Source organism: Podarcis muralis, chromosome 8 (assembly GCF_964188315.1).
Source record: "Podarcis muralis chromosome 8, rPodMur119.hap1.1, whole genome shotgun sequence".
Lineage (NCBI taxonomy): Eukaryota > Metazoa > Chordata > Lepidosauria > Squamata > Lacertidae > Podarcis > Podarcis muralis.
This window is the reverse complement of record NC_135662.1, coordinates 45,736,167-45,749,601: the sequence shown is the minus strand read 5'-3', so window position 1 is coordinate 45,749,601 and position 13,435 is coordinate 45,736,167. Positions and strand designations below refer to the sequence as shown.

General features: G+C 42.4%; 1 protein-coding gene across 2 annotated transcripts in view; it reads left to right on the top strand.

Annotated features, from left to right (window-relative positions):
- The first annotated feature begins 4,221 nt into the window (after positions 1 to 4,221).
- MIB1 (MIB E3 ubiquitin protein ligase 1) overlaps positions 4,222 to 13,435 on the top strand; it is a 42,497-nt gene continuing 33,283 nt past the window's right edge. Inside the window, exons 1-4 of one of the 2 annotated variants that reach the window (XM_028737200.2) lie at positions 4,222 to 4,841; positions 7,450 to 7,621; positions 7,949 to 8,078; positions 10,885 to 10,989. In XM_028737200.2, the coding sequence (XP_028593033.1) occupies positions 4,613 to 4,841; positions 7,450 to 7,621; positions 7,949 to 8,078; positions 10,885 to 10,989 (636 nt within the window). In that variant the 5' untranslated portion in view covers positions 4,222 to 4,612. The remainder of the gene's footprint in view (positions 4,842 to 7,449; positions 7,622 to 7,948; positions 8,079 to 10,884; positions 10,990 to 13,435) is intronic. The other variant, XM_028737199.2, reaches the window with a different exon arrangement.

Below are 13,435 nucleotides of genomic sequence, written 5' to 3'. Positions count from 1 at the left end.
AATTACCGGTAAGTACCGGTACTTAACCTGAGGTACCACTGTAATTATGTTAGCTCCCCCTGCTGGAGACAATGAACCACTTTGAAGTTTGTTTGCTATTTTTTTCAATCAAGCAGTATATAAATTTTATGAAATAAATAGAAAAAATAAAAATACCAGGTCAGGCTATTTGTTTACCCAGACCAGTATGTTCTACAGCAGAGACAGCTAAGCTGGTGTCTTCCAGACTACATCTCTCATCACAATTGTTTTCTGTGCTGCCTGGAACTTATGGGGAGTTCTTCCACATTTGGAGGGCTGATTTTGGCTACCTCTGGTCTACAGACTGGCAGGATCTCTCCGAGGTCTCAGGCAGAGGTCTTTATCACCACTTGCTATTAGATATCTTTTTTAAACTGGAGATTGCACCTGGGACATTTTGTATGCCGAGAATGTGCTCTTGTCAAGGCAGGGGTTGGGAGCTGGTCAACAATAACTCATATGGTGTCAGTAAAGTTAATTATTTATCCAAAGAAAGAAAACAGATCAGGCCTAAAGAGCACAGCAGTTCTTCCTAGTAGGTCTTGCTGCAATGAGGACTGAAGGTCCACTGCACTCTAAGTCTCCTCCTCCCCTGGGTCCCTGCTCAGCAACCTGAGGCACCTTCATCTTGTCCCCCCTCTTTGTTCTGCCCTCTTCATTCCCCTTCATGTTCTGGGAGACTAGGGGGGAGAGGAGCTGGTTGCAACGGTGGGGGGCTGGAGAGAACCCCTTGATTCTTCAGCAGTCTGCCTCTTGGCAACCCTCTTCTCCAGCTTCTACTTCTGCCTCTGATTCTGGACTGCTCTCTGCTACAGCCTCTTCCTGCTCACTAAACCCTGTTTCCTCTTCAGTTTCTGACACCTCCTCCCAATCTGCTCCCTCTTCTCCCTCTGACCACTTGTCATCACCCCACTACCAGTCCCCTAGGTTTGAGCCTCCTTCCCTTGGGGGTTATTCAGCTGGTGCCTCCCACCACTTCTATGCATCCAGCCAGCCCATGACAGCTGTACATTGTTATCCCTCTACATTTAGGTATCAGGCAAAATAACTATTGATACTAGTCTTTCCCATCAATTACTCTAATACCCCTTTAAGCCATTTCAGGATAATAATGGACTAGAGTCCCCCAGTTTCCCAGAGTTTCAGCAGCTTTCACAATCCATTCCCTTCCTAGAGAAAGTTGTTGTTGTTTAGTCATTTAGTCGTGTCCGACTCTTCGTGACCCCATGGACCAGAGCACACCAGGCACTCCTGTCTTCCACGGCCTCCCGCAGTTTGGTCAAACTCATGCTGGTAGCTTCGAGAACACTGTCCAACCATCTCGTCCTCTGTTGTCCCCTTCTCCTTGTGCCCTCAATCTTTCCCAACGTCAGGGTCTTTTCCAGGGAGTCTTCTCTTCTCATGAGGTGGCCAAAGTATTGGAGCCTCAGCTTCACGATCTGTCCTTCCAGTGAGCACTCAGGGCTGATTTCCTTAAGAATGATAGGTTTGATCTTCTTGCAGTCCATGGGACTATCAGGAGTCTCCTCCAGCACCATAATTCAAAAGCATCAATTCTTCAGCGATCAGCCTTCTTTATTGTCCAGCTCTGACTTCCATACATCACTACTGGGAAAACCATAGCTTTAACTATACGGGCCTTTGTTGGCAAGGTGATGTCTCTAGAGAAAGTACTAGAATCATAACAGGTTTCATAGAACTCTGTTGTTTTTAAATTAGGGTTACAGGTTGAAGATGAATTGCTTGTATCATAATTGCATTTACAAGGATCATGGTGATTGAGTGGGGAGGTGAGTGAAGGCTTATTTTATGCTACTTTAATAGCTCCAGGCTGTGCTGTGCTTTGTAAATTTATGAAATATTGACAATAATATCTTCCATCAGGACCAATCAGGGTTAAAAATGCAGACTCAACCTTTTGAGTTCCACAGAACTTTTCGTCAGACTAAATGTTAAAGGTGAATGGTGCCTCTAGGACTAGCCAGGGGTTGCTTCTCAGGCCCCTGTGGGGCAGTGTGAGGAGGCCCCTCTCTTTGGGGCAAGGGGGGAGGGAAAGCTCAAAGGCTTGGGCAGCAGCTGCAAGGAGAGGGGAGAGGAGGCTGAGGGTATACTCCAACAGGGTGGGTGTTTGTAAAAGGGTGAGAAGCTGCCAGCTCTGCAGGCAAGGGTGACATAACTGGGCTCCTGATCCCCACAGGGGTGCTGCAGAAAGAATGAAGTTGGTCAAGGGAGCCATCAACCCAAAAAGCTTGAGAAACGTTAAGGGAACAAAAAGCACAATGACTATGAGCCAAGAAAGAAAAAGGCCAGAAAATGGTAAAATCTATAAAAGTGTTTTGCTCTGATAAACAAATTTATTCATTTATACTGTATATGCTATCACATAAACAGATTTCTCTGGGCAACATAATAAAAATGTTACAATCCAATCCAGAGTGTACTGTGTTTCATAGTAACTTACCCTTCTTTGTAAAAGGTAAAAGTAAAGGACCCATGACAGTTAAGTGCCAATCGGAAGGTCGGTGGTTCAAATCCCTACGACAGGATGAGCTCCCATTGCTCGGACCCTTCTTTGTAGTTCATTATAAATGTTCAGTGTACATCTGGTCTTGCTGTACAACCCTGCTCCTGTCACATGATATCTCATCTTCAGCCATCCACCCCAAAGATACTCAGTGTCAGAAGCTATGCCACCAGTTGGTGCATGGAACGCACCTGCAAAGCAAAAGAAAATTCCATCATGTATAGAAATCAAAAGTTGAGACCAGCACATTTGAATAGTGGCTAGCTGTAATAGGCTTGGAATGGAATGCTAGGAAGGCACCATCAAGCAATAAGGAAAAACAACAAAGGCACCATTAAAAGGAAATTGTTAGCTAGGTAATCAGAATGAAAATGGAAGCTGGACATGTGTTGCATGAAGGGTGCTGTTACGTACCAGGAAATGTATTGTATGCACACAGCTGGGAAAGCTACCATACACTGACGCAGCTTTGTATCCAGTTATTCTTTAAAGAGGCAGAAGGGGTATAACAATAGAGTTCCCTAATTAATACTCAGGACACATTGCATCGGGCTTCCTCAGGGAATCAGTGAAGCCCAAGACCTGAAAGAAAACAATGGGGGTTGCCACCTGCAGTTTTCTCACTTTAAAATAATCCCCCACTCCTGCTGCCCCAACTTTAGATGGCTAGTATCTGCCATCTATTGGGTGGAATTTGAATTGTACTTGTTTTTTGTTTTCAGTGGTAAGGGAAAAGTAATGAATTTGGTTTGACAGTTTCTAAGGCTGCCAGCTGGTGCAATACATGCAATCAAAAGCTTGTGGACTTTAGTACAAAAAAGGCATATATGTCATAATAAAAGGTTGCTTTTTGCACCAACAGACTCATACAGCTAGTCCTCTGGAAGTTATTACCAGGCTATTATTAGTAAGGGTATCTGCAAGGATGACATCTTTCAATGCAATTTCAGTGGATGAAATAGTAAAATCTCCAAAGCTTTTTAAAAAGCAAAACAAAAAAAAGTTAATGAACACATTATTATTTGTAAGGCATGCCTGTAATACCAGGTTTCTTGAGATTATATATTTTTGTCTTAATAAAAACTTTGCTGGCATCAAGAACTTTTCCCATACAGTATCATTTTCCCGATACGTTCAGGCTGTAATACTGGACCGAGTTTTTTGTACCAAAAACCCATAAATTTTATGGAACTAGCATCTGTCTCTATTAAGCACATAAGAGTGATGTATAATAGTCTTGTTTTATAGCCATAACCTTTAAATGACTTTTACTACTATCAAAACAGTTGGACATTTTTATTACTATCAAGAAAAAGTTGGACGCTTTGGATGAAAGATCTTGGTCGCGTTCGGTGTGATGAGATGATGCCGGTTAGAAGGGGCAGCAGTGTTATGGGGATCCTGGCATCTATATCCCTCATGGACAGCAGCAGAAAAACTATACGTGTGTACTTAATAATCCTAAACACTTTCCCATTCAGACAAGATCCCCGTTTAACCTTTTTGGAAAGTTTTCAAGGAAAAGCGGAAACAGAAAACGCCTTTAGAAAACGCAGTACACGTCTCGGCTCCCTAGGTGGCGCTGAGGAGCCTCTCCTCTTTGTTCCGAGAGGGGCCATTCCCTCCCCCGGCAGCTAAAATGGCAGAACCGGGGCATGCGCAGGAGGGCACATCGCCCTTCCTCCATTCGCCAGGCCGTGGTGGCGCTGCCGCCATGGTGCCCGGATGGATCAGCTGAAGCGCCGGGTTCGCCCCTGCATTTGGAACCTGTAGGGAGCGGCGCGAGCGCCTTCCGCGGGGGAAGAGACCATCGCGGGGGGAAAGGGGGGTGCCAGCCGGCCAGTAAAGCTGCAGGCGTCGCGCTCCGCTGGCGGAGGCCGCGTCCGACCCCACCCCTTTCCAGTGAGAGAGACCGGCCGGCCCGGCTCTGGCTCTGGCTCGCCGCCTTTGTTGCCCCCCGGCGTCGAAGTGGACGCAGCCTTCGGGCCCTCCTCCCAACTCCCTCTTTTCCCGTTACTGGCCTCAACGGCCCGTGAGGCCGCGGTCGGGCGAAAGCGCTGAGGCAGGATGAGCAACTCGAGGAATAACCGCGTGATGGTGGAGGGCGTCGGGGCCCGGGTCGTGAGGGGGCCTGACTGGAAGTGGGGGAAGCAGGACGGCGGCGAGGGCCACGTGGGCACCGTGCGCAGCTTCGAGAGCCCCGAGGAGGTGGTCGTGGTGTGGGACAACGGCACGGCCGCCAACTACCGCTGCTCGGGAGCCTACGACCTGCGCATCCTCGACAGCGCGCCCACCGGTGAGAGGGAGGCCGAGGCCGAGCGGGGGGAGTGTGGGACGGGGGTCGCTTCACAGCAAGGCTCGAAAGAGAGAGAGGGCTTATTGTTCTTCGTGGAGGAATGTCGCTTCGCCCTGCCCGTGGCTGGCGTCGCGTCGTCGGGGCGCCGGCTTGGGTAGTCGGTAGACATCCAGGCGGCCCTCTGGTGCCTGCGACGGGCTTGCCCGCCCTCTGGCACTTCACTGTGATGGAAACTCTGTTTCCTACAACACGCCCCCCCCCCCCCCCGCCCAAAGCTGTGACTCGGGGGGAAACGGACGGGTGGGGATGCCACGCAGCGCAGAAGGGGCGACAAGCGCGACCCTGTGCTCGTTCTGCTAGCAAGTCAGCTTCATTGACTGCAGGTGGGCTTGCTCACAGGCCAGAATGCGTAGAACTATTGCTTCTGTTGAGCATAGGCCCTTGGTATTTGTGTTTGTTTGCACAAATAAAATTTATATTTATAAAACTGCAATAAGCACAGTGAGGACGACTGTCTTCTTGAAAATGGGGACCTACAAATTTAACCTTGTCGTTCGTTGTTGAAAGGAAGTCTTCATTTCCTTGCAACTTTTTCCCAGTTGGTGGTGTTAGGTCTGGGATTTTATAGGGCGATCCTTGGCTGCTTTAATCAAAAGAGCCACCCCCGGGTCTTTAGGGGTGCCTACTTCTAAGTAAGCGTGCGCTGGATTGTAGCCTTTGACTGTGATAACTTTGAAAGAGGAGTTCTTTGAAAGTGAATGCAGCTGTGTTGAGCATCTTCCTTCTAGCAGTAAACTTGCAAGTGAATGTTTATGGCAGATGTTCCTATTTTGACAGATACAAAGTGGTTTTTAGTGCCTGTGGTATAATTGACATTTCAAAACTGCTAACAAACTACATTCCTCTCAGTAAATAGTAACAAGCAAAACCAGGTGGTTTGTACATTTTCCTGCTCAATTTTTTAATTGAAATACTCTTAGCCTTTTTTCTCAGATTATGCATATTAACTTATAATGGAGCCCAATTCTATGTATATTTACTCTGAAGCCCCTATTGAACATAAGGTGACTCCCAAGTAAATGTGCATAAGAGTGTGGTCTTTGTTATAGGGGATTCCACACTTTATGCATCCCATGCAAAGTGTAAAGGGCATGCATATGTGTATATTCATATTGCCTTGGGAGATTTTCAGTGCTGATTACAAACATCACCTAACATTTTATCAGTACTGTCACACTTGCCCATTAGGCAAGAAGTTGGGCAGAAAATAAAGTTTGTGCCTCGTAATGAGGGACAGATACTTTTCCATTGCTATATTTTTCTGTGAAAAGGTTAGCTAAAAGTTTTTTTTAATTAATTTAATTGGTAGTGTAATAAATGGATACTAAAATGGTATCAGACAAATTGGGCAGTTTCAGAATTGTTAATATACATGACAGTTGCTTTTTGGACATGCTAAAATGAGTATGTTAAGCATCCTTAGTAGTTTCATAAGTTTTTATTAACACTTAAGCAGTCCAAGGGAAGTCATTGCTATTGAATTATATCTTTAAAATATGTGCAAGTATTTTAATAGAATTTCAAAATAGATTTTTGAATAGTTTGAAAATTACATTTACAGTGGAATGTATACTTAGAAGTAAGGTTGTTGAGTTTGGTGGGACTTACTCGTGGATAAGTCTTGGGATTGCAGCTGAGGCCAGGGATCCAAGATGGCCCCTGTATCTGACCAACACTCCCACACCTGTTGTCAGCCTTGATCTGCAACCTCCCTGAATGTTTTTGCCTGGCTGGAATGTACCTTTGGCCTGTGATAAATGTTTGGGGCTGCGATGTGTTGGGGGTATATAGAGAGACCTGATTTTTGTGTGGCTGGAATGTAACATGTACAAATGTAAGACATCAGTTGCTTTTGTCCACCTTTGTTTCTGGTCCTGCCCATCACAGGTGCATGGCCCCTAGAAGGTTTGCTACGAGGGAATATGATCCTTGAGCTGAAGAAGTTTTCCCACCCTTGCTATACATACTTATCTGAGAGTACTTAATGCAGGCTTCCTCAGGCCCTCCAGATGTTTTGAGACTACAGGTCCCATCATCCCTGACCACTGGTCCTGCTAGCTAGGGATCATGGGAGTTGTAGGCCAAAAACATCAGGAGGGCCGAGTTTGAGGATGCCTGACTTAATGCATACTAACCTGATCTCAGTGAGGTTTACTTCTGAGTAGACGCTCTTGGGACTGCACTGTTAAAATGCTTTGTCCCCTTCCTTTCAAATAAGTTCATTTCTAGCGATTAAAAACTTTCTGATATATTGAGATATCACATTTAGATAATACATTACTGTCTCCATTGTATCATAGAGTAGCTAACGTGGTGAGTGGTTTAATGCCATCTACATCTGAGAACATCTGAGTATTGCAGCCTTCAGTGACCAGCTGTGGTGCTTTTTCAGTGTTCTCAGTTACATGGAGCAGTGGTGGGGAAACCTTGGCTGTTTAGCAACCTGTTTTGTGTATGCATATGCTGTTGATGCATGTGCTCTTGTATATTGCATATGCTTGCATATATGAATTTCAAAATACTGTTCTAACTCTATTCCTTTCCACAGGAATTAAACATGATGGAACAATGTGTGATACGTGTCGCCAACAACCAATAATTGGTATTCGATGGAAATGTGCAGAATGCACGAATTATGACTTATGCACTGTGTGTTATCATGGGGATAAACATCACCTTAGACATCGCTTTTACAGAATAACCACACCAGGAAGTGAAAGGTATGTTTTAAATGCTCATTTTCATTAAAATGCCTAATTATGAGACTGTGTTGGATATAGAAGGGTCTTGTCACCACCTCAGATAATGAGATGTCCAATGTATTGAAATTTAAGACATGTTAAAATTTATTTTTATTTAATTTCTATCCCATACATTCTTGCAAAGGAGCCCATGGTTTTAATCAAAACAGTTCCTTTTGATTCTTGAAAATTAAAGATTTGCTATTGAACAACTTGTTTTTAACTTGTTTTGCTATTGAACAACTTGTTTTTATACACTACACTTGTTTTATTTCTTGTAACTTACCATTTGATATTAAATTTTAGAGTGTTGCTGGAGTCTCGCCGTAAATCAAAGAAAATCACTGCAAGAGGAATCTTCACAGGTGCCAGGGTGGTACGAGGAGTTGATTGGCAATGGGAAGATCAGGATGGCGGCAATGGACGTCGAGGCAAAGTAAGAGTTCAGAATATGACAACTCCCTTGTCGTGCACAGTTCAATATCTGGTTATGTTGTTAATACAGGCCACAAAATAATTCTTCAGAATTGGTGGACCTGTTGCAGTGATGCACCTGTGGGCATTTACAGATTCAAATGTATTCTTGGTGTCTGGGGGATTTTTCTGCTGAGGTATTTGACAATCCTGCTGAGGCCCTCATCCCCCTCTGGAAGAGGGGCTGTCAATACATTTTATAGGTCAAGTTGCTAGTATCTGTACCCACTTGGATCTCATCATAGTAGCAGAGCCAAATATGGATATAGTGAGTGTACCATCTAGTCATGTTATAGTGGTTACTTTTCCACTGTTACATGTCTAGATGATACATTAGGTACACTGAGGACATGGACAGTCTACGTATATATTCTTGTATTCTTGATCCTGGTCCCTCATTGTTAAGTAGAGCCCGCCCATGGACTACCTGGACCACAGAAGTGGCTTATGCTTCTCTAAGGGAAATGCAGTAAATGAAGACATATTGAGACCCATGGGGGGCGTGAAGGGACTGACTGACCCTTAACTACCATCCAGTTTCTAACTTGCCTTTAAACTTGCTATTGAAATGCTTGGTGGTTTCTCCAATTAGTACTGAATAATGCCAATTGCTTGAATCCATCCTAATTTGGCCTGGTTCCAAGAAAATATCTTTATTGTCCTTTGAGGGATAGATTTGGGTGTCTGGTATGTGTGTACCTACTGATTCTCCTGGATCAGCCTGGGTATTGTGTCTGGTTTGGCTTGCTGACTTGGAACTTGAGGACACTTGTGTTGCAGCCACTCTAGTCCTTTCTGGAAGGTTGATGCCAGAAGGCAGTGCTGGGGGAAGGCTGCTCTGCCCCATGGTTTTGGTGAGTAGAGTACTACAGGGTTCCTTTTTGTCCCTCAAGCTTTTTAACATCTCTAGGAAGCCATTGGCTGAGATCATCCAGAGGTTTGACCTGAAGTGCTGTTAATGTCAGTAGCAGCTCTGCTTATACATTTCTACCAGATAATTCCAGGGCGGTGGTAGACACCCCAAGCCATTGTTAGGCAATACTGGAATAGATGGGGGCAAACAAATAGAAGCATAATCCAGACAAGGTAGAGGTACTGTTAGTAGGGAATTCTATTGAACAGGATAGAATTATGCTCCCTCTGACAGAGCCAAGTTTTCAGCTTTTGGATTCTGGGTCCCTGCTCCTGCCAACCTAGCAGTTCCAAAGCATGTCAAAGTGCAAGTAGATAAATAGGTACCGCTCTGGCGGGAAGGTAAACGGCATTTCTGTGCGCTGCTCTGGTCATGCTGGCCACATAACCCGGAAGCTGTACGCCGCCCCCTCGGCCAATAAAGTGAGATTAGCGCCACAACCCCATAGTTGTCTGCGACTGGACCTAACGGTCAGGGGCCCCTTTACCTTTTATGCTCATATGAACCTCTCCAACTGGATTTGGGATCTTCATTCTAGACTCTGACCTTTCACTAAATCAGACCTATTTGAGTACAGAAAGTGCCTTTTTTGTAGTGGCACCCAGATACATAATTTAGAACTGTACACTGGCGCACGCTGAATCCCAGACCAATTTGGGTTGACCTGGCATTTAGCTAGAGTAGGTTGAGGCAGTCCCATGTTGGATTGTGCTTGCCCAGAGCATCCAGGGCCTATCCAAAGGGGGTGGGGGAGTCAAGGGGTTGAAGGAGATGCATACATCACCTACTCCCCATGATTGCATGTTTAATTAGTGTTTTAAACCCTGATCTGGTCTAGATGTGCTGGATTGAGGCTGCTTTGAAGTGCCAGATTGGGCCCTGAATCGGATCCGGGTATGTGTGCATGAGGTGTACACATTCTTAATGAAATTCTCTTTGTGTTAAAGCCTTTCCTAAATAAAATCATGCTTATCTTGATATGCTAGGTTTTTAAGACAAATTAAGCTGTTTTACGATTTGCTATGTTGTGAATTTATTGGTTGTCCAGTGTTTTTATATTTTGTGTAAGCTTACTTCACTAATGTTTAAATTGAAGGAAAGCTCCACTTTTGTTACTTGGTTTAAAACATAAAATGGAGGTTTGTCTGTTTTCTAGTGTCTAAGGAAATACATGGTACTTATAGCTGATTTTAGTTTGAAAATTAAGACTCTTCCTCTAAATGTTTGTAAATATTGAGGCATAACTTGGCTTGCTGCTTTGCTGATATGCAAGCATTCAGTCACCAAGAGAGACCCTCCTGTGTGTTCCAAAATTTTCTAAGAGCAGAGAAGAGGGCTTTGGGGGGACAGGGCCCAGGCTTTGGAACTCCTTTCCCAGAGAGAGAGCCGCCTTGGCCATTCCCTGATGCCGTGTGAAGAGCTTCCTTTTTGAAAACCTTTGGCTGTTAAGGGGTTTATCTTTCCATTTTTTGGTGCTGCCTTAATGTATTTTTAAATAATGATGTTGTAGTGTGTTTTTTTGATGTTGTAGTTTTTTGGGGTTTTTCGTAATTTTATTTATATATTATAACTTTGTTTCTTGGCTGTCTTGAACTTTTTCAACAGGTAGCACATAAATGTCTTAAATTAGGACGCGGTAACCTTTGGCTTTCCATTCCTATCAGCCCTAGCAAGCACATCCTATGGTCAGAGATGGTGGGAGTTGTTGTTCAGCAACATCTGGGAAGTCAAACGTGCTGCACAACTGTTTTAAGCAAATGATTAATAAATGGAAGCATTCTTATCTATATGTTGTGGATAAAGATTATTTACTTTTTTGGCAACATACTCCCATTCCTCTTCTTTACTTTGCTAGGTCACTGAAATCCAAGACTGGAGTGCATCAAGTCCACACAGTGCAGCATATGTTTTATGGGACAATGGCGCTAAAAACCTTTACAGAGTTGGCTTTGAGGGCATGGTAAGGAGTAAAGCAATACAAAGAGTAAAATTGCTTCATGGGTGAACAGTAAAAATGGCTTGCGCTGTGCTATTATCTTCTTTTGTTATATCCTTCTGTCAGTTTGCATGCTATTAGCCACTTCATTGTTCCTACAGCTGTAGGGACAACTCATGCATATGCATAAGTCTGGTCTCAGTTCATTAAACATGCAAACTACTTACAACTTATGAGCTAGCTTCTATTCCAATCAGAGGTATTTAGTTTTGTAAATAAGATACTTATTTACAACAAAATAAATGAGAAAATTGCTGAAAAGAGTTTAGTTCCCTAATATAATGTTAATTTATTTACATCCTAGGCTGTAGTAAACATTTGGATAGTTTCGTAGTATTTTAGTGCTCTTTGAAGTTTGACTAAATTTCAAGTTTTAGAAGTGAACTTCCCATGTGATTCCAATAATACTACAGAATCTTTGGCAAAACTGGGACAGTTTTTACTTTTCTCCAGTTGGACACAGTGCTATGTAGCAAACTGAGAAATACTATGTTTCAGCAGAATAAAGTAATGTGTTAAATGGGACTCATTAAACATGACCATACCTGTTATAATAGTATGTCAAATGTATTTCTTAACATTAGTGAAGTCAATATTCCCTTTTTAATAATAATAATAATAATAATAATAATAATAATAATAATAATAATAATTATTTATTTCTACCCCGCCCATCTGGCTGGGCTTCCCCAGCCACTCTGGGCGGCTTCCAAAAAATATATATTAAAATACTCTAATACATCAAACATTAAAAGCTTCCCTAAAATCTCAGTTTACTGTTACTGCGTTTAGTAGTCTTAGTAGTTTGCACAAATATTGTCTAATCAAACTTCACCCCTTCTTTTCTATTTGGAAACAGTGGTTTACTAATTTCAGTTGTCCCTTACTTGCAATTTATTTCGTATGCAGGAAAAGTTTCCTATATGCCAGTGCCAAAATTTTGTAACTAATATGTAAATATGATTATACTTTTATTCCTGTTGTATTGGCTGTTGTATTTAAATTCACCTTTCTCCTAAATTCTGAAGGAAATAGTTTTATTTTGAAACAATTGTTGCTGAATAGAAGGTGTCATTTAAGTCTAGAATCCTCTTTTGGAAGGCTTTTTTTGCTTCCTTCCTATTTAAGCAAAGACATGTCTAGCTATTGGAAGCAGCTCAGTCATTTGTTTTTCATGTACATGCTTTGATTCTTTCTGATCACACTGAATTGGTGAGTGGAGTGTAAAAAGAGCAGTGCATTTCAATTAATCCTTAGAAATATAGGGTCAGATTATAGCAAGCATATTTGTAACATCACAGCGTGCTGTGTGAATGCATATGTGTTTTGTCTTGCAGTTGAGGTATTTTTTAAATAAATGTTCGGGTTCTGAGGTAATCTGTTAGCAGCTTTTCATTTTTTTGGATCATTCTGGTGTGTGTTCATATAACTTGGTGGATGACATATTCTTTTCATGATGCAATCTGCCAGTACCTCAAGTTTAGTGCTTGGGACCTTTTTTTCTCAAGTAAGAAAGAGAAAAATTTTGAACAGTACATGGCTGGCCTATACACCACCTGTTCCTTTGTTTATTCCTCTAGTTCCAGATGATACAGATTAGAAGACTCTTCCTGTTCGCTTCACACGTGTACATGCGTTGAATGACCTTTACCCAATGGGAATTGCTTCAGAGATAGCACCAGATGGCTGCTATTTGGAGTAGGAATAGTGAAAGCAAGAGTTAGGGAAGAAGAAACATACTAGAATTTGCTGCTATCTACAGTATATTCAGTAGTGATTGCATTTTAAAATAAGTTGCTTATGTATCCTGTAAAGGATAAAATAGCATCCAGAATACTTCAGTGTGCTTGTTCACAATTCTAGAAACCATAAATTTTGGTAAAACTATTTAACTACTGTGCATAGAAAGTTTATTTTTACTTTTAAAAATACAAGTTAAGCTTTTGCAGACTATTTTGGGAAACTTTAATACAACATGGTACTATTAGACTGGTGAAACAAAGGATGATAGTGTTGGACAAAGCCTTCTGTGAGTTGACTCTGATTTGAGAGGGCACATGATATGAACAGGATGATTGATGAAAGCATTAATTTATTTTCATATATTTTATTCATAAAATATATCAGTGGTTTACAACAGTACTACATAAAACCGCACAAAAATGCCATATAAAATTTAAAATTTCATCCATATCAACAAGACTAGCACTTCCCTTTATAGTGCTCTTGAATTAGTGCTTGAAACAGTATCTGTCACAAAGCACAGTCATCTATTTTTCAAATTTCCATAGGCCACAGAAGGAAGCATACAACGTAAGGAACGTTAGGGGGAAGCATGTTGAAAAAATGGTCTAGATACTAGATTACTACTGTGATACCAATTCTGGCTCAGTATTTAAGTATTCAGATA